The sequence below is a fragment of the Silurus meridionalis genome, chromosome 25 (assembly GCF_014805685.1).
Source record: "Silurus meridionalis isolate SWU-2019-XX chromosome 25, ASM1480568v1, whole genome shotgun sequence".
Classification (NCBI taxonomy): Eukaryota; Metazoa; Chordata; class Actinopteri; order Siluriformes; family Siluridae; genus Silurus; species Silurus meridionalis.
This window is the reverse complement of record NC_060908.1, coordinates 7,874,977-7,902,698: the sequence shown is the minus strand read 5'-3', so window position 1 is coordinate 7,902,698 and position 27,722 is coordinate 7,874,977. Positions and strand designations below refer to the sequence as shown.

Here is a 27,722-nt window from a genome sequence, read left to right as displayed (position 1 = left end):
CCCCATAGAAATGAATGGGGGAAAGAGCTAGGATTCACATATATTGACACAAATCGAGTGAATGCTCCGAACAGCCCGGTGGGGGGAATTGCATTATGGGAGATGCTATAACCCCAAACTGAATAGGGGGAAAGGGGTAGGGGCAACAAAGCTGGGGGGGATAAAAAAATATATACAGGAAGGGACATATCAACGGCCCAGCATAGAGAGTTGCACTGTGGGTGATATAGTGACGTTACGTGGCGTCACCTTAAGCCACGCCCACACATTAGTCCAAATAGGCTAAAAAATGAACGCGCTCGGAAAACTGGCGTGCGATATGTCAAAACACTTGGGACGGTGGGGGGAGTTGCACCCCGGGTGAATTTTCGCCATTACGTGACGTTATAGGCCACGGCCACCACGCAAACCTATTAGCTTAACCCGCTACGACCAAGACGTGTGGCGCCTTGAATCACCAATGGAGTGCCAAATCGGTTTTGTCCGTGACGTCACGTGGGTGGCAACGCGTAAAAAACACGAAACAGCAAAATTGGCCACTGTTTTTATTGCACCTTACAGGCAACAGGGGGCTTGTAACAACTCATTTCTCACTGTCAAAATAACCACACTAAAAATCTCTCTCTTGTTGAATTTATTTTTCTCTCTTTCCACCTGCCTCCACACACATAGGTCATATGTCCCGTAATGTACTGTAGTATAGTGTACTGGATGACAGGTCAGCCTCCAGAAGCGGTCAGATTTGTTCTCTTCATGGCTCTGTCCACCTTGACTGCCCTGGTGGCTCAGTCTCTGGGGCTCCTCATTGGATCTGCTTCCACTTCCCTGCAGGTGGGTATAAATCACAGATACACATACATAAATACTGATACACATACCATTACATGAATAAGCTTAGACTTTCGATAATATTTTTCGAACTCACTATTTCTCATTGCAGGTAGCTACATTTGTAGCACCGGTGACAGCCATTCCAGTCTTGCTTTTCTCTGGATTCTTTATTACCTTTGACACCATGCCAATATACCTACATTGGACCACCTATCTTTCTTATGTCAGGTCAGTGGCAGCTTTCATAATTATAATGAATCAGCTCTGGCACAGGACTGATTTGTACAACCCACTTATCACCATTTAGTATTTTAGAGCTGATGACTTGTGAGTTACATTGAATCCATATATCTGGAGACAATAAAACAAATTTTTTATATATGCTGCAAAATAAGTTCTTGATAATACCATTGCAGCCACAAATCCATACGTTTTGTTATAAAGAATTTTTATGATTGTGACTATTGAGGTGACACTTTTTAAATATAAATATATGAATTTAAATATCGAACATAAATCTAAAATTAAATGTTTGATTCATATGTTTGTTCTTTTTTGTCGACTGCCCTTTCATAGTGTTTAATTGGAAAACAGTGCAAGCTTGCCAACACTTTATGCTTCTGCTTATTTCATCATGTCAATCAATTAAAGAGAAACTCTCATCCTGAAGTCTTTCCAGTATTAGAAAACTTCAAAGAGCTTGGAACTCCTTAGAAAATTAATTTAGAAAAATGTCCTTACAGAAAATTCATCAAAACCTTTTGACTAACCTGAATCAAGACTTCCAGTCAAGCTACAATCTAATATATTTTCACTTATACTTTTACAGGTATGGCTTCGAGGGTGTGATCCTCTCCATTTATAGCATGAACCGAACAGACTTGGAGTGCCCAGGCATTGTCTGCAAGTTCCAGAAGCCAGAAGAGGTGTTGCAGCTCATGGATGTAGAAGACTCCAAGCTCTATGTGGACTTCATAGTCTTAGGGGTTTTCTTCCTCATTCTTCGGGTCGCCACTTACCTAGTGGTGCGATACAAAGTCAAGTGTGAACGTTAGGGCATGTCATCAGCTTTTATGCTTGTTTTACTTTGTACAAACCCACACATGGCATTATGTTTCAGATAACAATTATATTGTGGAGATAAAACTGTGCAATGTTCACCAAATTCTTTATTCAATTAAAGAGAATAAAAATATTTTTTTGCATAATGATGGATTTAAGTTTTTTTATTACTTCAGTTTCTTTCATTTAGATAATAATTGAAAGGTCGGCACTAAAAATTATAAGCCCGGTGTGGTCTTTTGCACGGGCAAGCACTATTCAAATTTTCTTCAAGAAATGTCACATTCTAGTTCTGTAAATTCTGTTCCCCTTTACAAAAATGCATCATTAACAGTGTAATATCTATGCAATATTATAAAATATTTTACATCCAGGCTCTTCTCCACCTGCTCCCTGCTCTCAACACAAATCACAATATCATCTGCAAACAGCATAGTCCACGGAGAATCATGTCTGACCTCGTCCGTCAACCTGTCCATCAACACTGCAAAAAGGAAAGGGTTCAGAGCTGATCCTTGATGCAGTCCAACCTCCACCTTGAACCAGCCGGTCGTGCAGTTGAAACGACACACTGGTTCAAGGTGGAGTGACCATCTGTGAGTGTCACCGACCAATATCCGACTAAAGAAAGGACGTCGTGAATAGATTTGTGTTGCGTTAAAAGTTTTAATTTCGCCCATTTTATATTTATGTTGATAAAAATGAGCGAGTTCTCAGTGAATCATGAATAATTAGGAGAACAATAAAATTCTAATGAATGCAATCATTGTTTCTATTCTATATTCTGTATATTATTATATATTTAAAATTATATAATAGCTATCCTATTTTTTGGAGAATAATATATACTATATGAATTACTATATAAATGCTGAACAAAATTATAAACGGTTGGAGCGTGTAGTGATGGTCTTGGAGATGATCACATCATCAAAGCACTTGTCCCAGTCAGTGCATTTAAAACAGTCCAGAAGAGCAGAGGCGCCTCCTGCTGGCCAGGATTTCACCTTTTTCAGAATCGGTTTAGAGCGTGTGACGAGCGGTCTGTATGCTGGAATTAGCATAACAGAGATGTGGTCTGAGTAACCGTGTGTCTTTCCTCCTGCCAGGAAATTAGTGTTGTCTTCATCTAAACAACCCCAGGTTTCACCCTGACTGAGTAGAAACTAACTGAGAGATTGAATTAAGAAAGGAAGGAGATTAGTGGCAAATCTTTCCTATAGTTGTGAGGTGACTAATACACAAAGCAGTTGGACACTGGGGAGATGATTAGATAGATGGATGGATGGATGGATGGATAGATGGATGATTGGATGGATGTTTCTTTCTTTCTTTCTTTCTTTCTTTCTTTCTTCCTTCCTTCCTTCCTTCCTTCCTTCCTTCCTTCCTCACTCCTTCCCTCCCTCCTATCAGGTCCCAAAATATCAGTGAACCTCAGGAGGTGGATCCAGATGGAAGTGAGTATCTCCTCAAATCAGATGCTGTTACTGTTAATGTGTTAGAGACTATATAGTAAATGTCCTTGTAATTATGTATAATTTCATTATGTTGGAATTTATTTGTTTTATTCTTCCATGTTAAATTTGACTTTTCTTTCTTTGCAGTTGATGTTGCTCCCATCAGGACCCTTCATAACTTTAGACCCAGACACATGTAAGTATCTCCTCAAAGCAGATGCTGTTAAAGATCCACCATGAATAAGTGTGTGAACGAGAGTGTTAAATATCATTCAGCTAATGAACATACAATCGTGTATCATTTCATCACGTGTAAATTTGAACATATGATTTTTTCATGTGAAATGCTGCTTTTGTCTAGTTTTATATTTTGAGGAACAGAAACACACAGAGTTCTACAGCGAAATAATCAGTTACAGAGTGGTGCTACGTGGCCTTCTTAAAGCTGAGTTACTTTTATCACTGGAGAGTTGATTTTCCTTTAACACAATAATTGCCTTCATTTAATGAAAATAATATTGTTCTAAAGAAGAAAAAAGGGGAGATTTAAAGACTTTTGATATGTTACATATTTGGTTCACATGAAACTACAATGAGTTGATATGTGAATAATGATGTGGCTGCATTCTGAAGACTTTGTGCTTCTTGTTTCTGCTGTTAAAGTGTGTGATCTTCTTGTTTTTCAGATATTTTGAATGAGGTGTAACTATGGTATGAGTCTCTGTTTGTTTTACTCCTCCACACACACACACACACACACACACACACACACACACACACACACACACACACACACACACACTCACTCCTGCTCACACTCCTTAAAACACAGGCATGATGAAGAGGGTGAAGGATGTAGTCATTAATGTTCACATCCACAAGTAAGCTCTTCAATCGGCTGTACAATCATTTCCACCAGGGTTTTGTTTCTCCCTTGTTTTTGATCACACACTCTCTGTGTCTCTCACTGAGTAGGTCCTCCAACTCAATCACTCTGTTCTGGATGTCCACCGGTGCATTGGGCACCTCGTCTTTTTACAGCGTTTACTGATCTGTTCATCACATTTTTATAAAGTTTCATCTCTTTCGTATTACAAAAACGATCATTTAATGCTCCAATGTTCTGAAAAAATCTTATGAGAAATCTGAACATTTGAAGGAAAACCTTTGTGTTGAAGTAACATTGCTAAAGTTTCTCAAACACATTGCTAAATGACACATTCAGCAACATGGACAGGACTCAGTATTAATGATAAGGTATTAATTTAAGCGTGATCCAGATTTAACTGATGATAAGCATGCGCCAAGTTTGCTAAATAATGATAATATATTTGAAACTAGGAGGTTGATTTGGGAAGAAGAAGACAGACATCACTTTTCTAGTTCTAGAACTCTGCACATACAACTCACTCATGTACTCACCAATGGGGTGATCTACATAACTGACACAGTTGTCATTATGCATATAACACAAACGTTTTAATTTTTTTTACACTGTCTTCAAATTTCAACAGATCCTTAAATCACACTCACTCTGCTACTATCATGCAGTCCACAGCACACACAAAAGTTTTGCTGCTGACTAGGTGGTTACATGTGGGGACAGCAATTTGTTTCTCAAACACATTGCTGAATGAAAGATCTTTAGTCTTGGATGAATAAAAGCAAAACTTCATAATCACATAATAATGATCAAGGACACACACACTTTACACATACTCATAGTTATACCCTGGTGTCACACGATACCTTTATTTTTTTAATTTCTTAATTTTAGCAAATTTCTCTTATTTTTTGTTATCACATTCTTTTTTTCGTGTTTTGTCCAGTTCCCCTTATCTCCGAACCTCGGTTCTCTACCCCATCATGTGATCCCATATTTGGGTTTCCTGTTCTCCTCAGTTACCCTTATTTTCAACCTTTCTCTGTTATTATTAAAAAAATAGCTTTTGAATAAAACCTTTACCCCCTCAGGTACAGCTTCATTCTGTTCTCAGACTTTGTGCATGAACAACCATTTTGCGGCCTATTTTGTTTTCCTGCATATGCAAGGCATAAGTGTTCTGCTTTTATTCTATTTTATAATGCTGTTCACTATTCTACTGTCATTTAATCAAGCTATAATCTTTTTACTTGGATTTTTTATTCATCTATGCTTAACTGTATTGTTCTGCTTAGTCGTGTTAGTATCTAGGTCATACGTCATTCATACTTTCCAAACTGACTATGTTACATAGTGTGTTGAGCTTTACAGAGATAGCATTTATAAGCTTGGTACTTTTGTCGCTACATGCAATTTCAGCTCTTCTTATGTTACTTTTGGGTACATTCACCAGATTACACGCCGCTAAAATGAGAATAACCTTGACAATTTAGGAGAAATTGTATGCGCTCCTTTGTTTGATTATATTGTAGCATTTAGCATGTTCAACAGTGATGTCCATGTCAATCTTTTAAGACTGTGACTGTGTTATTATTTGTGACAACAGTTATAAAATATTATACAAATAATTTTTCTGGAGAAGCCATAATACATATTCCTTAGGGTTTTAGTTTGTCATACCCATCCACATGCCAAACATAATTTCGACCACAGCTGTTATATCAGCTTCGTCTAAGGCCTTTAAATTAATAAAATCCACTCCATTCCAGTCGAAATTGCGAGAAAAAAAAAGTTGCAAGTAAAATGTCAGAATTATGTAAACTTTTTTATGTGGGAGAAACAGGCTTCCATACACTTGTATATGGAACTGGAGGTAAACAGTTAATGTTCTGAGTGAACAGTTGTGTCACCTCATTGTCTGATTTAAATTCCACATTATCATCTACGTTTAGCTTTTATAAATATCTTAACTGTTTTGTTTTAACTAAAAAGTAAGACTAAGTTATTTTGTTGTAATGTATGTTTAATCTCATCTACTGCTCTGACAGTAACTCATGTACACGACATACTGTGGTTCTTGTGGATTTGAGATGGTGGTGCTGGAGCTCCCAGCACTCCTTCCTCGAACAGATATCACACAGGAAACTTGGGATTGAGCTCAAAATCTGGTGTATCTGGTGTAATTGTAGAACAGTGGCTTAAACAGCCCAGGAGCTGCACCTGGAATTCAAGCAGATAATGTGTGTGTCGGAGTGCTGTGTGTGGATCAGAGGAACTCTGTGTGTGTGGGTGTGCATGTGTGTGTGTGTGGGTGTGCATGTGTGTGTGTTTGTTTGTGTGGTGTGTTTTTGTGTGTAGATCAGGAGGAAGTATGTGTATGTGTGTGTTTTTGTAATGCTGATATTTTCATTACATTTTATTTACATTTTGTGATTTTATATTAATTTCACTGAAGCATGTATTTTTCTATTTTACATTTTTACACATTCACTATTATGTTTTTTCACACTTTAAATTTTATATTTTCATATTGTATTTTTTTATTGGTATTTTGTGTGTGAAATTAATATTTTATTTACTGATATGTTCATAAATACTAATAAAAACACTTTCTGTAGTGAATTGTTCTGCTTTTTGTTCATTCACACAAATAAAATAAACACATGCACTCTGTCCAAATACTTTATTACAGATGTTTGTGTGGCCGAAGGGTGTGGCTTAAATGTGGTGAATCTGAGTTGCTGTGAGGTGTGTATTAAATAGGGGAAATGGGTGTGTCTAATGTTAATTAGAGAGATGAGTTTCCATGGTTGGGGTATGTTTAAGAGGTGATGAGTGGGTGTGTACATTTGCCTTGAAAGTACCCTGTAAGGTACAGGAAATGGTCCTTAAGGTGACAACTGTGAACCTTCGTTTTAATTTAAAGGTACAAAATTAGTTCTGACAGCAAAGGATACATAATTGTACTTTTAACAAGTTTAAGGTTCATTATGCAGCAAATCGGAGATCACAAAATCATAATTGAAAAGCTTTTGGCTCGTCTATTCAGAAGGCGGAATATCTTCTTTGCGCGTTGCACAGTGAGTGCACTTTCTCTCACACTTGCAATAGGAGTGCGTGAAATGAGCGAAAATGTCGGTTAATTGTCCATCCCTGTCGATTTTTTCTACGGATGAACTAATTCAGAAAGTAATTGAAGCTGGAATGATTTTTTTTCTGTTAATAGCATGCTACTGTTAGCTATCAATAACGTTTACAAGCATAACTTAAACTATCGTTAACTACACTCAGCACGTTATGACTTGTTGCTAGTTGGGTTACACACAGTTATTTTGTTCATTTAGTCAAGTAAGCCGTGTAAAATGCTTCCACTTAACATCGCCATTTAGCTCCTGCACAATTGGGCAGCGCAACCCCGCTTTTTTCCCGCTTCGCGCCGTCTGCTGTGGAAAATCGAAATCTGCTCGAATTAAGCTTTTTCTTTTTTGGATTTTACAACAAAAACTTACATAACATATCCTATAAATGTTGTTTCTTATGCTCAAACAGCGTTTAGAACTTTTTTCAGGCTAGACTATCACGTCTTGCACAAGAGCTCAGCGTTTTTATGTTGCCTTCACGTGATATCGGAATTAGGGTAAATATTAGTAACTAGTAAAATACTATTGGTCATGAACACACTCTCAAGTTAAAATGTGAATGTGATGAGCTCGTAATCATACGGAGCCACGGACATGACAAGTAGGCTAAGACGTGCGCACGATTTACTATTTTTTTTTCTTGCATGTCATGTGCGGGGTTCCGTATAACCACGGATTCAAAAGTGGGAAGTAGGAAGTTTCCAGTAGCACGTGAAGGCAGCATAATCAAGCGCGCGTCTCAGGACACTGACTGTTTCTATAGCAACCGGAGGCCGAAGCTTCAGTGGCAGCTGAATGTTAATGTCTGTCTGTGTTTTACAGTTATTCGTCTATAACTGTTGTAATTTTCTGTGTGATCAGAAGATGGAGAAAAGGGAATATTTAAAGCAGAACGTTCACCACTTGTCAGCGACAGTGAAGTAAGAAAGCTGAAGTTTGGCAATACAAAGCAGTCCAGATACACCAGTGCATCTGCGAGTTTGTGTCGAAAACAAGCTAGTGTAGCATATGTAAGCCCACTGCCATATGCATATCTTATTTTCCATATTATTATTTTTTTTAATATTTACTTTTAATGACTTTTACATTTGACTTAGTGCAGGACAATTTAAGGCAGATATTACAGACATTTAAATATTTTTTGCATACACCTAACTCTTTCACTGTCTGAACATTAGGGCCCAGATTCACTTTTCACATATCGGTCTCTGCCATTATCTGTCACAGTTTAAGCATTCTCTGTTTGTTGTTCTGACAAAGGAAACTGGTGTTGGGGAGAATTCAACGTCTGTTGAGGCCCATGTGAACGTTCTACAAAGTGAGTATCAGAAGAAACATCCAGACATCTTGACTGTCAAAGACCGCATGGCACGAACATTCTCCTGGAGACGGAAGGAATGTCTGTGGAGGATGTAGTCAAAACGTACCCATACTTAAGAACTCCTGATATAGTGAGTACAGTGGTACCTCGACATATGAGTTTAATTCGTTCCGTAACTTTGCTCGTATGTCAAACTGCTCGTATTTCAAAGCAAATTTCCCCATTAAAATTAATTAAAATGCTATTAATCCGTTCCAGCCCCCACAATGCGACCCCAGTTGTTTTTGTTACGTGATTTTGAATAAGAAAAATTGATTTATAAATGACAAATATTGTATAAAAACATAATAAAAGAGAATGTAAAGATATAATAAGGTTTTATTCAGTGTATTTTCCTTGGAGATGAGACGACTTGAGCTAACGAAAACACTGGTGGGGTGGGTATGTGTGTGTGTGTGTGTGTGTGTGTGTGTGTGTGTGTGTGTGTGTGTGTGTGAGAGTGAGTGAGTGAGTGAGTGAGTGAGTGAGTGAGTGAGTGAGTGAGTGAGTGAGTGTGTGTGTGTGTGTGTGTGAGAGAGAGAGTTTGCGGGGGGGCGGGGTAGAGGCGATAAGCGGAGGCAGAGGGAAAACTCTTTTTTTTTACTAAGGTCAGACAGGAGTCTCCCTGGACTATGATGTTTGCAGATGATATTGTGATTTGTGGTGAGAGTAGAGAGCAGGTTGAGAAGAGCCTGGAGAGGTGGAGGTACACGTTGGAGAGAAGGGGAATGAAAGTCAGTAGGAGTAAGACAGAGTACAACAAACATTTATCTGTCCTATTGCCCATCAACAAATAGGCCTATAGGCTGTACAATGCATGCTAACAAATATCCCTTCACTAATATCCAGCTGAACTGATTTGTCCCAAAAAAAAAAAAAAAAAAAAGACCAATATTATATTTAGAAAATGCCAATGTTTTTATGGTCGTATCATTTTATTCTGATGTATTTATGCGCCACACCTTAAAGGCCGGTCCGTGAAAATATTGTCGGACATTGATCCGGTCCGCAAAAAAGGTTGGTGACCACTGCTCTAAAGGATGTCAGTTGACTGTAAGCAAGCAAGAGCAGAGATTTGCTCTATATAATAATAATAATAATCTTACAAAAGACTTGAAATTCGCATGGTATCAGTTGTAAAAAGTCCCTGAAGATGGGTACCTTTAAGGCCATACATGTTCCAATTTTCTTCTAATTATTATCTGATGGAATCACAAAGAAAATTGATGTATGTAATTTTTTCCAAACCACTGGAATTTGAATAGAGTAAATTTAAGCCACAATGATTCTGTCTCTAATCTTCTTCTTTCAGCTGCTCCCATTGGGGGTCACCACAACAGATCATCTGTCTCCAAACTACTCTGTCCTCTACATCTGCCCTTTTTTTAAACCAACTACCTGCATGTCTTTCATCACCAAATCCATGAACCTCCTTTTTGGCCTTCCTCTTTTTCTCCTTCCTGGTGGCTCCATCTTCAGCATTCTCCCCCAATATACCCCATGTCCCTCCTCTGCACATGTCCAAACCATCTCAATCGGGCCTCTCTCACTTTGTCTCCAAAACGACCTACATGCGCTGCCCCTCTAATGAAAAAGTTTCTAATCTTGTCCATCCTCGTCACTCCCAATGAAAACCTCATCATCATCAACTCCGCTACCTCCAGCTCCACCTCCACCTCCTGTCTTTTAGTCATTGCCACTGTCTCTAAATCATACAACATCGCAGGTCTCACCACAGTCCTATTAACTTTCCCTGTCACATTTGCATATAAATTTCTATCACAAATCACTCCTGCCACTCTTCACCCACTCCACCCTGCCTGCATTCTTTTCTTCACTTCTCTAACACAATCTCCATTAATTTGCATTGTTGACCACAGGTACTTAAACTTATCCACTTTCTCCACCTCTTCTTTCTGCAACTGTACCTCTCCACTGCCCTCCCTCTCATTTACACACATTTACTCTGTAGCACGTACCTTCACCTCACCATGCTCTTCTCAACCTGCTCCCTACTCTCACTACAAATCACAATATCATCTGCAAACATCATATTAAATGGAGACTCCTGTCTGACCTCATCCGTCAACCTGTCCATCACCACTACAAACAGGAAAGGGCTTAGATCCAATACTTTATGCAATCAAACCTTAAACCAGTCTGTCGTTCCTATTGCACACTTCACTGCTGTCACACTGTCCTCATACATGTCCTGCACCACCCTCACATACTTCTCTGACACACATGACTATCTCATACAATACCACAACTCCTCTCTCGGCACCTTGTCGTACACTTTCTCTAAATCCACAAACACACAATGCATGTCCTTCTGACCTTCTCCATACTTCTCCATCAACATCCTCAAAGCAAATAGTGCGTCTGTGGTGCTCTTCTTTTGCATAAAACCATACTGTTGCTCATAGATGGTCACCTCTTCTCTCAGACTGGCTTCCACTACTCTTTCCCATAACTTCATGGTGTGACTGTTCAAGTTTCTCTCCCTGTAGTTACTGCAGGTCTGCACATCTCCCTTATTCTTAAAGATCGTTACCAGCACACTCCTCCTCCACTCCTCAGGCATCATCTCACCTTCCAAAATCGTGTTATACAATCTGGTCAAAAACTTCACTGCCATCTCTCCTAAACATCTCCACACTTCTACTGGTATGCCATCTGGTCCTACCAACTTTCCACTCTTCATCCTCTTAATCGCTGCTCTTAGTGTTTCCTTACTAATCCCATCCACTTTCTGCTACACCTTCTCCACATTATCCAACCTTCTCTTTCTCTCATTATCTTTATTCATCAGCTGCTCAAAATACTCCCTCCATCTTCTCAACACACTCTCCTCACTAGTCAACACATTTCCTGCATGTTATTGCTCCTACTTGCAGCACATCCCTCCCAGCTTGGTCCCTCTGCTAATCCCAATTCTGTTTCTCCAACCTCTTTCTCCTTATGCTCTACTGCACTTCCTCATTCCACCACAACATCTCTTTGTCTTTCTTTCTATTTCCAGATGTCACACCAAGTACCTATCTAGCTGTCTCGCTTATCACTTCTGCAGTAGTTGCCCAATCATCCAGCACCTCTTCACCACCACCGAGCCCCTGTCTGACCTCTTCCCTGAACCTCACAGTCTTCCTCCTTCAGTTTCCACCATCTTATACTTCTTTCAGTCCTCACTCTCTTCCTCTTCTTCTTCACCTCCAAAGCTTTCCTACAAACCACCATCTGATGCTGTCTAGCTACACTGTCCCCTGCCAACACCTTACAGTCTCCAATCTCCTTCAGGTTGCACGTCCTACATAGAACATAGTCCACCATAGTGCACCTTCCTCCACTCTTATATCTCTCCCTATTCTCCTCCTTCTTCTTCTTAAAAAAAGTATTCACCACTGTCATTTCCATCCTTTTAGCAAAATCTACCACCATCCGTTCTTCTACATTCCACTCTTTAAAGCCATACCCACCCATCACCTCCTCATCACCTCTGTTCTCTTCATCAACATGCCCATTTAAGTCTGCCCCTGTCACCAATCTTTCTTTCCTAGGTACACCTTCTACCTACTTCATCTAACTCACTCCAGAATTTTTCTTTCTCCTCCATCCCAGAGCCCACTTGTGTAGTATAGGCACTGATGGCATTTAGCATAACCCCTTCAACTTCCGCCTTCACATTCATCACTCTATCAGAAACTCTCCTCACCTCCACTACACTCTTACTAAACCTCTTCCCTCAGATCACCCCTACACCATTTCTCTTTCCATCCACACCATGATAGAAGAGTTTAAAACCACCTCCAATGTTCCTGGATTTACTCCCTTTGGCCTCCTAAAAATCATATCAGCTACCTCTCTCCCTTTACCAGTCATAGTACTAACATTTAAAGTACCCAACCTCCGCTATCCTACACTTTTCCTTTCCCTGCGGTCTCTGTAAACAATATCCTCCTCTCCCTCTCCTCCTTTGGCCAACAGTAGCCCAATTTCCACCGGTACCCTGTTAGCTAACAATAGCTGTGGCAGTCATTGGTAATCTGGGCCTCGGCCGATACGGTATGAAATTCTGATTAGTGATCCGCATATTTCATTTGGCACATGTTTTACACTGAATGCCCTACCTAACGCAACAAGCTAACGTTCACTAGATAAGTCATATTTTAATCGCTAATATAGAAGATTCATGGAAAATTACATCGCTAATCAGCATTTTTGCCGCAACTAATTTATGAATGAGTCTGCATCAACTACATTAGAGAGAATCGATTTATTTAAAGTGAATAAAATACCATTAATGGAGCCACAGCCACAAACCTTCTTCTTCTTCTCGTGGTGTTTTATGGCGGTTTGGCAGACCAACGAAAGGTGCATTACCGCCACCTACTGATATGGAGTGTTCTTGTTCTTCTTCTTCTTCTTGTTCTTCTTCTTCTTCTCGTGGTGCTTTATGGCGGTTTGGCAGACCAACGAAAGGTGCATTACCGCCACCTACTGATCTGGAGTGTTCTTCGTCTTCTTCTTCTTCTTCTTCTTCTTCTTCTTCTTCTTCTTCTTCTCGTGGGATTTTATGGCGGTTTGGCAGACCAATGAAAAGGTGCATTACCGCCACCTACTGATCTGGAGTGTAAAGCAAACAGAATAAGGGGAGGACGAAAAAAAAAAGGAAATTAAGAACCTAAATTCTGCCTATAGTTCCTGTCTTTTTAAGGTATTTGAATAACAGTTCTAGAGTCCTCGATTGCCCATACTCGCATCCCAACAGTACCTTTAGAGAAGGTGCCACATTCACCCGATTCATGCTTACCTATTCTAAAGAGATTATGGTTTAAGGCTGCCTGTACAATTCTTAGCCTTGTGATGATGACATCCTTCTTTCTATTTCCCAATCTTTTCCTCTCTTTTCCAACATTCTCCTGAATCAGGAATAGATGTCTTCCACTAGTCCCACTATTCTATATTTCCTGCCATCTTTTACATACTTCAGATGAAATCACTGCCTTGAATTCAGCTCTACTCAACGCTACCTTAATGTCTATCCGTGAATGATTCAGTGCTTTCTTTGCTAGCATGTCCACCGTTTCATTTCCATCCACACCAACATGAGCAGGTACCCAAAGAAAATTAACCTCCACCCTCAGCTGCCTAATTCTAAACAGACTTTGTAAAATTTCTAATACTAAGTCTTGCCTTGAATCGGATTTTCCACTTTTTAGACTAGAGAGGGCTGCCATTGAGTCACTACAAATCACCGTTCTTTCTGGTTGGACTTCCTCTATCCATTGTAGGGCTAGAATGATTGCTAAAAGTTCGGAGGCAAAAACAGACACCTGATCTGAAAGTCTTTTTGCAATCTTAGTCTCAAAAGCAGGGATATACACCGCTGCTGCAGTCCTCTCAGATTCTGGATCTTTAGAACCATCCATAAATACCTGCAGTGCATCATAATACTCTCGAGTAATGTACTGCTGAACTATTAATTCAATTGGCATATTCATCCCCGGATTACTCAATATTTTCTTAACTTGTAGATATATTACAGGACAACGAAACGCCACAGTGGCATTGCTGGTAAAGCAAAAGAACAGAACAGGACTTAACACTTAACACACACTCATCACTCATCTCAATCCATTCCACCACCATTCATTTATTTATTATTCTCAACTGTACCACACTCTTAACTGCTGTTTTTTGCACATGTATCATTTATTACTGTATTATACTGTTTACATGCTGTTTTTTGCACATTTATCATTTATCACTGTATTATACTGTTTACATGCTGTTTTTTTTGCACCTTTGACTGCTGCTGCATTTTTGCACTACATTGTTCTGTTTATACTCACTTCTGGGGTATAGTTTTTAGTTTGTATAGGTTTTACAGTCTTCTCGTACAATACTGTATGATCAAGTATACAGTAGGTTTACTGGTCGGCGCTATATTGGGTTTTGTGTCTTGTCTTGTGTCGTCTGTCTGCACTGTTTGCACTAGGTTGCACTCGATGCACTTTATGTAGCTTGTGTTGTAGCTCAACTGTTTCTAAATGCAGTTTTTGCGGGGGGTTTTCCTACTTCCACAATTATTTAGGTATACATACATACATATATTTTTCACAATACAGAGTGCGATATTTTTTAAATATTTTTTTTGTTGGGGGGGGACAATCCTCGGATGGGGTGGGGACAACCCTCGGGTGGGGGGGACATGTCCCCTCTGTCCCCCCCGGGATTTACGCCTATGCCGGCACTAAGAGTGCACTGGCAACCCTAATGGCTGGGTTAATGATTCTATCTCTAATCAATTGTTCTAAAATACCATATGACTTAAACAAAAAAATGTTAGAACGAAATGTGTGGATTTGCGAAAACTCAAGATTAAATATCATGAGCCAAAGTGTGTAAACTTCTGTCCTCAGCTGTACATATAGAGAACTGTTGGTGTAATATGTGGGGTGTGCAATGTGTGCCCTCTTTAGGTGAGAAAGGGAAGTTCTATATAAATCCCATAGCAGGAGGCCCTGCTGAGAAAGCAGGACTGAGAAAAGGAGACCGCCTGGTTTGGATCAGCGGTGCCATGGCTTGTGAACTCACGCATTCTGCTATGAACAAGATGGGTGGCATATCTTTGAGCTTATTTGATAAAATAACTGCAATTTTTTACTTGTGAGAGCTTAAAATTGGGGTGTTAGAGCAATTGACATTGAGATTAACTTAAAAGTACGATGCATTATTGTACAAATACTCATTTGAATAATTATTTATTTACAACTTAATTACACTTACAACTAAGTTGCTGCTCCTGGGTCCTTGAGCAAACCCTCACCGGATCAGGTGTATAAGTAAGATAATTGTAAGCTGTTTTGGTTAAGGGTGCCTGACAAATGCAAATGCTGTTTAAGCAATTCTTCTTGGAGGACTTATTATTTAGTATTTCAGATATCTTTGTACTTAAATCTTTGACCTTTGGACAAAGCTATCAACAATTTCATTGTCCAAACATTAGAACTACAGTCTATAATTGGGTGAAAAAATGCAACAATCACATAAATGTGTTGGTGATAGACAGCACGAGTGAAAAGAGCTACATCCACAGGAAAGATGGCCATTCTACCAGCCATGGCTGATGCCCACATTATGCCATACAAACCCAAAAGAGCACACCTGATACAGGGTCCAGATGGATATGGCTTCCTGCTAAGGCATGAAAAAATGTCAACAGGATGCAAAGGTACCAGATAATCACTCTAGCATGCATGTGCAATTGTTATTGTGATCATTGTTACTGCATGCTTCATTTGCCATAGCTCTGTAGTGCAAGAGTGCTGGCATTATGGCAAACATATCATAAAAGCAATTTTACTGGGCACAATATGCATCGCAGTATTTAACAGGAATTTCTGAATAATTGGTTTAATTAACAAGTCAATTTGAAGTGGTCAGTAAGATGTGACTTTGAAATTGGCAGGTTAATCACAGAGATAGTGCGCATCATTAGTGTCCAGTTATGGTTGGTCATAATATTTCATTCTGTATGCTGCTTGTATGCATCTAGTTCATATGATGCAGGAGGTGGATGCAGGCAGTCTTACAGAATTCGCAGACATTAAGGATGGGAAATCTGTTGATCATCTGCCTCATGAGGAAGTTGTCAGCAAAGTCAGGGAGAGTGGGCAGCAAGTCAGCTTTACTACTATGATCCTAGAGGGCCAAGATTTCTACACTAAGGTGGGTGCGTTTGAAAGATCAAATATATTTATATACTCAAGTATACAACATACACAGTATCTCAAAAAAAATAGCACACCCTCACATTTGAGCAACCATTTTAGTATTTCTTCCCAAGGGACTATACTATAGAAATTAAATTTGGATATATATTTCAGAGTAGTCAATGTGCAGTTTATATAGCAGTACAGATTTACTGTCCTCTGAAAATAACTCAACATACAGCCATTATTGTCAAAATAGCTGACAACAAAAGTGAGTACACCCTAAGTATACGTCGTGTAACCATGCAAAACCACATGTCCCTTTCATCATGTTCATGTTTTTGTCTGCTTGTCAGGATCATACAAATTTGTTTGATCATACAAATCTTTTAATAGAGCAGTTAAAATGTTGTGCTTTGAGTACAATTCCCCCATACTGACCACTATGTTCAACATGGCACATCATGGCAAAGACTCTCTCAAGGATTTGAGAATTAGAATTGTTGCTCTCCACTGCATTGTTGCTCTCCACTAAAGCTGGCTCACAAGAAAGCAAGCAAACAGTTTGCTGAAGATGACTTGTTCAATTACTGGAACCATGTCCTGTGGTCTGATGAGACTAAGATAAACTTGTTTGGCTCAATTGGTGTCCAGGAATACCAAGAAAATGGGTCTAACATCCAACAGCTGGATAAATGGAAGAGGATCCCAGGAAGAACCTGTGCAGCTCTGGTAAATTCTATGCCCAGGATTAAGGCAGTGCTGGATAACAACGGTGCTCACACTAAATATTGACACTTTGGGAACAATTTTGTTCATGTTCATTTAGCTGCCTCATTTGTTGCCCGCTATTTTCACAATAATGGATGTATATTGAGTTATTTTCAGAGGACAGTAAATAATCACTGCTATACAAGCTACACACTGACTACTCTAAAATATATAGTTTCATTTCTATTGTATTGTCCCTTGTGAAGTTATACTAAAATGGTTGCTGAAATGTGAGGGGTGAACTTACTTTCGTGTGATACTGTATAATAACAATATTATTATATGATTTATTACATAATTTTTAAAATCTTTCATACAGTAATACAGCTGTCGGTAAAACATTTGGATTGTTAAGAAATTATTGTTTATAGCTGTTGTAAAGTACAAGATAAAAGAAACTCTATTCACAAGATTTCCACAACTAATTGAAAATAATTCTGATTTAAAGATGTAACTTAAAGACTAATACCAATAGAACATAATGCCATATAATTAATATTAAAATAAATTTGTAATTAATTATTAAAATTAAATTCAAGTTTATACCGTGCATGTTCAGTAAATAAAAAGTACTACAGTGGAACCCGGTTATGTCGCCGGCCTAGGGGACGCCAAAAAGCGTTGAGATAACCGATAATCGAGATAAACGAAAACCAATACGGTGGCAATATATTGACGTGCATGAAATTTCTTTATGTACATGATGTGCGTTATTAAATGAGAATGTGCATGCACGTGTTTTTTTTTTTTTTTTTACACAACAGCGTTGCCGCGATTTGTTTGATTGGTCATGCGGATCGAGATAACCTGTAATGTGGATAAGAAGGCGGAAGCCGAAGTAATTGCAAACAAAGTTTATTGAGAATACTCAGGAGATAATCCACCAATAATTGTAGCGAAGCAGTAATATCCAGTGGTGCGCTCCAGGAGCGTGGTCCACGAAGTTCTGTGAAAGCATAGACAGTTCGTGTAGAGAATCCACAGATCTGCGCTATGGAAAGCGCAGCACTAGGCAGCAACGGATAAACGTGGTGCAGACAGCGTGAACATGGAAAACAGCAGGATCGAGGTAATCCAGAGGGCCGTTGAGAGAATGCGGAATCCGAGAAGAAGGGTAAGTAGCGGGATACGTATACGCGATTACACAGACCGACATGAACCAACACATACGATCATGCACAAACAATAACGGACCGCGAGTGTGTGTCGGTGAGGGGCTTAAATAGGAGATGGAATGAGTGAGTGAATGAGGGTCAGGTGTGTGTGATCAGCATGACTGCGACGAGCTCCAGGAGAAGTAACAGGGCTTTACTGGGAGCAAGAAGCTTCACCGAGACATGGCTGAACCCAGCGGTACCGGACCATGCCATCCAGCCGGCCGAGTTTTTCTCGGTTTACCGCATGGACAGAACACTGGAGTCGGGGAAGTCAAGAGGAGGTGGAGTGTGTCTGATGGTGAACAACCACTGGTGCGACAGCGCGAGCATTGTTCCTCTTTCACGCTCCTGCACACCAAACCTGGAACTACTGACCATCAAATGTCGGCCCTTTTATCTACCTCGGGAATTCAGTTCGGTCATAGTCAGTGCCGTTTATATTCCACCTCAAGCGGACACGGACACTGCAGTATGGGACTTACATGAGTCACTAACGCAACACCAAACACAGCATCGGGACGCTGCGCTCATTGTGGTCGGAGATTTCAACAGTGCACTTCAAGCGCGCACTCCCGAACTTTCATCAGCACATCACCTGCCCCACCAGGGGCGAAAGAACACTGGACCACTGCTATACAACATTCAAGAACAGCTACAAGGCACAACCACGTCCACCGTTTGGGAAATCGGACCATGCCGCCATCTTCCTCATGCCTGTTTACAAACAAAGGCTGAAACAGGAAGCTCCGGTTCAGAGGGAGGTCGCGTGCTGGACTGACCAATCGGTGGCCGCTCTGCAGGACGCTTTGGATGACGCAGACTGGGACATGTTCCGGCGCAGCTCTGATGGCGTCAACATGTTTACGGAAGCGGTTGTGGGATTCATCTGGAAACTAGCGGATGATACGGTGCAGAAAACCACCATCAGAACATTTCCCAACCAGAAGCCGTGGGTGGATAAAACCATCCGCGACGCTCTGAGATCCCGCTCCGCTGCCTACAACACGGGGCTCGCCACCGGGGACATAGAAGAGTACAAGGCTGCGTCTTACAGTGTTCGCAGAGCGGTGAAGGATGCAAAGCGGCGCTACGGGAGGAAACTAGAGTCACAGTTTCAACATGGTGGCTCTAGGAGCCTGTGGCAGGGACTAAGGACAATAACGGACTATAAAACACCATCCTCTAGAATGGTGAATGCGGACACTTCTCTGGCAGACGAGCTAAACACCTTTTACGCTTGTTTCGAGGCTGCAGCTAACCACGCTAGCGGCGCTAGCGGCACAACCAGCATGCACGCCGAGAGAGCCAGAGAGGTAAACACTTTCACCATCTCAGAGCATGATGTGAGGAGGGCATTCAAGAGAGTGAATACCAGGAAGGCAGCAGGACCAGATGGCATCACAGGTCGGGTTCTGAAAGCCTGCGCTGACCAGCTAGCACTGGTGTTCACCGAGATATTTAACCTCTCTCTGAAACAGTCTGTTGTCCCCTCATGTTTTAAACAGTCCACCATTGTTCCTGTCCCGAAGAAACCCCAGCCCGCCTGCCTCAATGACTACCGCCCTGTAGGTTTGACCTCAGTAGTGATGAAGTGCTTCGAGAGACTGGTCAGAGACTTCATCACTGCATCACTACCAGACACACTGGACCCATTACAGTTTGCGTACCGTCAGAACCGCTCTACTGAGGACGCCATTGCTCATCTCCTCCACACCACGATGAGCCACCTGGACCAAAGAAACGGGAATTATGCAAAGATGTTGTTCGTGGACTACAGTTCAGCGTTTAACAACATAATTCCCTCCACACTCACCTCTAAGCCAGCCGCTGTGTCAATGGATCTTTAACTTCCTGACAGACAGAACACAAGCCTTACGGGTGGAAAAAAACACACCTCATGCACCCTCACCCTCAAGACTGGAGCCCCCCAGGGTTGTGTTCTGAGCCCCCTGCTGTACTCGCTGTACACATATGACTGTGTGGCCACATCCAACTCCACCACCATCATCAGGTTTGCTGACGACACTGTTGTGGTGGGCCTGATCAACAACAACGACGAGACGGCCTCCCAACAGAAGGTTAAAAACCTGGGGAGATGGTGCCAGGAGAACAACCTTCTCCTGAACGTCAGCAAAACTAAGGAGTTGATCGTGGATTTCAGCACAAAGCGGGAGCGGTCATACCAACCGCTAAACATCTGCGGGACTCCAGTGGAAAGAGTGGACAGTTTCCGGTACTTGGGTGTTCACATCACACAGGATCTGTCTTGGTCCTGTCACACTAACACCCTGGTGAAGAAGGCCTGTCAGCGTCTGTACCATCTGAGACACTTAAGGGACTTTAAACTACCCTCTCAGGTGCTTAAGACTTTCTACACCTGCACCATTGAGAGCGTTCTGACGGGTAGCATCACTTCCTGGTTTGGGAACAGCACCATGCAGGACAGACGAGCCCTCCAGAGGGTGGTGCGTTTAGCTGAACGTACCATCCACACCGAGCTCCCTGACCTGCAGGACATCTACAGCACGCGGTGCAGGACCAGAGCCAGGAAGATTGTGAAGGACCTCAGCCATCACAACAATGGACTCTTCTCTTTGTTGCATTCAGGGAAACGCTTCCGCTCCCTGAAAGCGAACACGGAGAGAATGAGGAGGAGCTTCTTCCCGCAGGCCATTGGGTGTTTAAACCAGGAAACACCCAGGATCTAAAAGCTGGTCCACTCTCTCCATCATCACATTTCTTCTCTGTACAGATCTCACCTTTCGCACCACGACACTTTAAACTCTGGACTTGCACAGCAAAGTGCACTTTATATTTATTTATTTTATACCACACCATTCTGCACACGGACACTTTATGGACACTCTATACTGCACACGGACACTTACGGACCCTTACACCACACCATACCGCACACAGACACTTACGGACCCTTACACCACACCATACTGCACACGGACACTTTATGGACAACCCATCACTAAAATTGTCTATTGTTTACACATTGGTACACATTGTTTACTGTTTCACTGTCTACTGCCATAAGGATTTTCTTTGTATATACATTTTTCTCTTTGTTTACATACATATCTTTATATATCCTTTATACCTTATATTTTATTCTATATAGTTTTTATACTTTATTTATCTGCTTTTTTTTTCTTTCTCCCCTCCCTATTCCCCTCTTCCCCTCCGTCGTATAAAAGCATTTCACTGCATGTCGTACCCTGTATGTATGTGTATGTGATTAATAAAATTTGATTTGATTTGATTGCTTCGGGGAATGCCGCCGCCGAAGGGGACGTGACAGGGGGATTCCTGACATAACCGACGTTAAGTGGCAAATTTGCCCCCCCTTGTGCTCGAGATATTAGGGTTCGGCGACATAACAAAATCGACATAACCGATTACAAAATGTTAAGACAAAGTGAGAATTTGGCGGTTCCACTTCAAAAACATCGACTTAATAGGGTTGGCGAGTTAACCGAGGTCGAGATAAGTGGGTTCGACTGTAATTACTTTTTAAAACAAAAATAGTGATATCAACCCATGCATGTTTCATACAAGGTATTAGTTATTCAACTATAAACACATAATTTGTTATCTCTTTAAATTTGTCTTAGCTCATAGCTCATTCAATTTATTAAATAATTATACAAAATTCCGTGAATGTGCTCTCAAATTTGGGTACACTCTAGATTTGATCAATTTCTGTCTTCTTTAACTTTTCTCAGCTCAGTTGACGCCCAGGAAGAGCAGGATGTCAAGCCCAAACCAAGACTGTGTGCTACAGAGAAGCCCCATGGGATTTGACTTCCATTTGGGTTAGGTCCAACAGAAACCTGGCACATTTATCAACCGGGTATAGAGCACTCTTCTGTCCCTTTATTAGGTGCTTTTCTTTGGCCAGACATAGGAAGAAGATTTAATCAGCAGATTTTAGGACATAGATTGTAGGATAATCACAGGAACAGATGATTGATAGAAAATAGATTATTATTATAATTATTATATTAATTATAAATTTTTTTTATACTTTATTTATACCCTCCTCAATGATCTAAAACATAAGGCAAGAATTCTAAAAAAAAAAAAATGCCCATAATAAGTAAGTTTTGCTCTCTATTTATTAGGAATTGGATAAAACACACGATTGTTCTGTATTCAATGAAAAGAAACAACATTGTAGTTCTAATGTATCACAGCACCCTTTATTATTTTTTTTTAGAACAGTACTCCCTATTGTGTTTTAGTTCTTGCTTCTGATTTATTTTATTCCATGCAGGTGTCCCCTGGAGGTCCAGGAGAAAGTGCTGGCCTCCTGCAAGGTGATGTACTAGTGAATAGACAGAATGTAGAGAAGGAGTGTCTAGAAGATGTGATTTTACTCATGAAGAATGGAGGCAACACTCTCTCCTTGCTAGTGATAGACAGGTTATGAGTGGATGAAAAAGACTGGAATGCAGATGACAGCTAAAAAAAAAAGTAACACAGGCCTCTCAGGAAATAAGATTAATAATTTTTTTAAGAGGAAAAAAAAAGCCATACTCAAATATTATACAGGAATCAACTTAAATTTTGCAGGTACATAACAATGAGAGCTCATCTCCCACACAGCTGTCAGATCCTCATGAGTAATGCAAGTTCCTTCCTGAGGAATTGTGAAACGTATTTGGATCTACAGAACAACAATGATGGGAAACATATAACATCACTGGATTGGAATTTAAGAAGACTGTTAATAAATAAATTATGGCTCTTTTTGTTAGAGCAGTGCTTATTACCTGTTCTTTTGCTGCTGCTATTTAAATAATGCATGTACAATGCAACAATTGTTAATGGAAACCACATTATAACTCTTAAAACTATCTGTCAAAATACACAAAACAGATCCAACTAATGCATTCTTTCATACCACCAACTAAAATAAATCAGTGGGTTGACTATGCTAAAGTGTGACTAAATGTAAATGTGTGAGTGCATAGCACTTTGGGATGGACTGCTTTCTCATCAAGATCCTGGGATAAAATCCAGTTTAAAAAATCTTTAGTGCACATCTGCCATGTTTTTTGAGTCATTTTTGTAAAATAATGTTCTATGTTCCTTGTGTGTTACTGAGTATGAATCTGTTTTTCATCTCTTCTAAGAATGTGCACATACGGCTTTGGTCTTTAAGGGTTTTTGGACCTTTGGATCTCCTGGTCTAAAAAGAAGTTCTATTTGGTTATCAAAAATTATTTTTGATATTTTTTTAATGTAAAATATATGTAGCTATATTGTCTTTCTTGCATACCCCTGGTATTCTTGTATTTTTTTTTAAATAACTACAATACTTCTTCTTTTTCTTTCGGCTGCTCCCATTAGGGGTCGCCACAGCGGATCATCCGTCTCCATACCACCCTGTCCTCTACATCTGCCTCTTTCACACCAACTACCTGCATGTCTTTCCTCATCACATTCATGAACCTCCTCCTTGGTCTTCCTCTTTTCCTCCTTCCTGTTGGGTCCATCCTCAGCATTCTCCTACCAATATAACTCATGTCCCTCCTCTGCACATGTCCAAACCATCTCAATCTCGCCTCCCTCACCTTGTCATGAAAACATTCAACATGCACTGTCCCTCTGATAAACTCATTTCTAATCTTGTCCATCCTCGTCACTCCTAACGAAAACCTCAACATCTTCAGCTCTGCTACCTCCAGCTCCGCCTCCTGCCTTTTACTCAGTGCCACTGTCTCTAATCCATACAACATTGCAGGTCTCACCACAGACCTATAAACTTTACCTTTCATTCTTGCAGATACCCTACTATCACAAATCACTCCTGTCACTCTTCTCCACCCACTCCACCTCTTCTCCCTGCAACCGCACCATTCCACTGCCCTCCCTCTCATTTATGCACATGTACTCTGTCTTACTCCTACTGACTTTCATTCCCCTTCTCTCCAGCCCGTACCTCCACCTCTCCAGGCTCTTCTCAACCTGCTCACTACTCTCACCACAAATCACAATATCATCCGCAAACATCATAGTCCAGGGAGACTCCTGTCTGACCTCTTCCGTCAACCTGTCCATCACCACTGCAAACAGGAAAGGGCTCAAGGCCGATCCTTGATGCAGTCCAAACTTCACCTTGAACCAGTCTGTCGTTCCTACTGCACACTTTACTGCTGTCACCTCATACATGTCCTGCACCACCCTCACATACTTCTCTGACACACCTGACTTCCTCATACAATACCACAACTCCTCTCTTGGCACCCTGTCGTACACTTTCTCTAAATCCACAAACACACAATGCAATTCCTTCTGTCCTTCTCTATACTTCTCCATCAACATTCTCAAAGCAAATAATGCATCTGTGGTGCTCTTCCTCGGCACGAAACCATACTGCTGCTCACAGATGGTCACCTACAACATTTCTCTTTTCATCCACACCATGATAGAACAGTTCAAACCCACCTCCAATGTTCCTGGCCTTACTCCCTTTCCACTTAGTCTCCTGAACACACAACATTTCTACTTTTCTCCTCTCCATCATATCAGCTATTTCTCTCCCTTTACCAGTCATAGTGCCAACATTTAAAGTACCAACCCGAACCTCTACTCTCCTACATTGCTCCTTTCCCTGCTGTCTCTGTAGACGTCTTCCTCCTCTCCTTCTCCTCCTTCGGCAATACTATCAATATTATCAATTATGTAATAAAAGAAAGAAAGAAAGAAAGAAAGAAAGAAAGAAAGAAAGAAAGAAAGAAAGAAAGAAATATAAATTATCCATACTTAAAAAAAGAAATAAAATAAAGGATGCCTTTGAATATATCCCTTGTGTTCACATTGTAATTGAATATCTACATTAACACATCAAAGCTTTAAACAAAATAAAACAATACATATTTAAACTGATTTAAACAACAGAATAAATTGTGGATTTAAAATAAAAAATTTAATCCACAATTTATTCTGTTGTTTAAATCAGTTTAAATATGTATTGTTTTATTTGATGCAAAAAGTAAATAATATTTCTAACAGTTATAATTATTTTGTACGCACTTTGAGGATTTAGATCAGGCACCTCTGTAGTCATCTCTTAATCTTCTTTTGTTAAAGGACTTTGTTTGGACCAGCAGCAGCACTGCTTCCCAGCATTGCACAGCTGTACTGTAGGACTTAGTATGATTTTGCAAAGTGCACTTCTTTCTGAGCTGACATAGTGATAGCTTTTGTATTTAATGGCATTAATTTTTTTAAAGTAACACCGTTGTTTTAGGTTGTACTTGTTTCTGGTTCAAGCCTGAATACAGAACCTAGTGTTTTCAAGTCAAGAGTCAAGTCAAGAGGCTTTTATTGTCATTTCTACTATACACAGTGGTACAGTACACAGTAAAAACGAGACAACGTTCCTCCGGAACCCTGGTGCTACACTAAACAGAATTTTTTTTATGCAAATTAGGGTTTTGAGGCATTGTTTTGCACTCTGAATAACATACATACTGAATTGCAGACATAGGCCTGTTTAATTGTGTGTTAAGCAAAAAACAAAAAAAAATAATATCCCTGTTTGACTCAATGATTTTTGACATAAAAAACATTTCCTGAGATTATGTTCAGGACACCCATATGGAGGTCAAGCAGTCCAGATTACTCAAGTTAAGAAGCAACTTTGTCAAACCAATTTAAAATGTATTCTTGATCATTTTGAGAAGAAACTGTTCAAACATGTAAATAAAATTGTTTTAGCTAGCAAGTTTTCAGACTTTGCCTAGAAGATTTATGTATCGAACTAGCAGTCACTGAAGTTATTATTTCCAAAACAAGAAGCACTGCATCAAACATTGTCTGTGCTTTCCGGCCTTTTTAACACTTTTTGTCAGATTTTTTCTTTTCTTTTCTCTCTCATCAAATTTTTCAGTGTGTAGGAGTATTTGTACAAATGTGTACTCAAGGATGTACCATTGTAATTAGTACAAGTGTAGTCCAGTGAAAATCAGATGTACACAAAACCACGCATTATATTCCCTAAACCAGAAAATACCTGGGTTTTTTTTATTGTAATATTTTATAATTATTATTTTTTTTTTTTACAATAGACTATTACCTACTATGTTTCCACAAAAATAAGCCCTAGTTAATATCCTCAGCCAGAATTTACGGTAGTTCCATCGTTCTGTTGCAACACACAATGTTGATGTATTGAATTATAAAATATTAATATTGATATTAATATATTATATTAATAAAAAATATTTATATGAATATACTATAATAATAATTATAGCAATATAATATAATATAATACCGGTAATATAAATTATAATTACCATAAGTATTTACCCATGGTAAATAGGTAAAATTAGGTACGGTAAAAAGATGGCCAATCAGAGTACAGGTTGCATCATTTTTGTTCCATATGTAAATATAATGTATCAGTTTGTGATTGTTGTACATGAAAATATGACAACCCCTATAATAAGAGTAATAAGAGTGAGAGAAGCCCTTATCCAGTTGTTGGCAAAGTGCATTATGAATATTTTTACCCCATCCTGTTTATTATTCAATCGTAATTTGCCTATAGTAAGAGCGACAAAATTATCTAATACATCCGAGCATCACAATGTAGTGAGCTATAATGGTCATCTGTTTTGAATAAATTCAACAGGATCAGATTGTATTTAGAATTTTTTTTTTTATTATTTCATTAGTAGTCTATGGTTGAACTGTATTCTGCTTGACTAATGTTTCACTTGGAATAAAGACTCTGAGAAAGTCGTGTGCATGTTACTGTGGAAATAAATAATAATTTGCCAGTCAAAAGGTTTTTAACTCTCACATTTGTTTCCACAGGAGGCTCTGAGATCATCGGAAAAGGAGGCATTGTGGGATATAATGTGTAAATGTGGACTGTTGCTTGCTTCCTTCCAAGCTCCCGTCCAAGCTCTTTGTTTCCGCTTCGAACTTCTTGGAATCCAGGAAGTAAATAAATATGTATTGTTCAAAGAAGCGTATATGCTCAGTACAGTGATGGATGGTGGGTTTGCATAATATAAACTTTTATTTAGTCCAATAAAAAATAACTTGTACATTTAACATATAATAACATACTTTTTTTTATTTATTTATTTTATAAAACTACCTTGTTTGTTGCAATGAATTTGAAAAGTACTTTAAAGATGATTATGCTGAAAGGTGTACATGACGTTCTCCTTTTGGTATCAACACAAAGCTTCCTTATATAGTGTAGAAGCAAATGTAACTATACCATGAGAGCTGTAGAATAAATGGCTATTGGACAGACAGACATACTTTCAAAATGTAGGTCAACCTAATCTCTGTCTGCTGTATCTATAGT

The 27,722-nt window shown here is 39.7% G+C and overlaps 1 protein-coding gene and 2 long non-coding RNA genes across 8 annotated transcripts in view; 2 read left to right on the top strand and 1 right to left on the bottom strand.

Annotated features, from left to right (window-relative positions):
* The window catches only part of LOC124379065 (ATP-binding cassette sub-family G member 4-like), a 28,121-nt gene extending 21,829 nt beyond the window's left edge, over positions 1 to 6,292 (top strand). For 4 of the 6 annotated variants that reach the window (XM_046839116.1, XM_046839113.1, XM_046839114.1 and 1 more), the window contains 3 exons: positions 673 to 831; positions 941 to 1,059; positions 1,661 to 2,039. In XM_046839116.1, coding sequence (XP_046695072.1) covers positions 673 to 831; positions 941 to 1,059; positions 1,661 to 1,886 — 504 coding nt within the window. In that variant the 3' untranslated portion in view covers positions 1,887 to 2,039. Of the gene's footprint in view, positions 1 to 672; positions 832 to 940; positions 1,060 to 1,660; positions 2,040 to 3,306; positions 3,351 to 3,497 lie in introns of those variants that run through there. The other 2 variants (XR_006924363.1, XM_046839117.1) reach the window with 2 other exon arrangements.
* LOC124379067 lies at positions 699 to 13,124 on the bottom strand. Its single transcript, XR_006924364.1, has 3 exons — positions 13,029 to 13,124; positions 1,602 to 1,850; positions 699 to 825 (listed from the first exon to the last, which is right to left on the bottom strand). It is a non-coding gene; the product is annotated as an uncharacterized LOC124379067 (long non-coding RNA).
* Positions 13,125 to 22,125: 9,001 nt separating this feature from the next.
* On the top strand, positions 22,126 to 27,667 carry LOC124379068. Its single transcript, XR_006924365.1, has 3 exons — positions 22,126 to 22,238; positions 22,662 to 22,704; positions 27,218 to 27,667. It is a non-coding gene; the product is annotated as an uncharacterized LOC124379068 (long non-coding RNA).
* Positions 27,668 to 27,722: the final 55 nt, after the last annotated feature.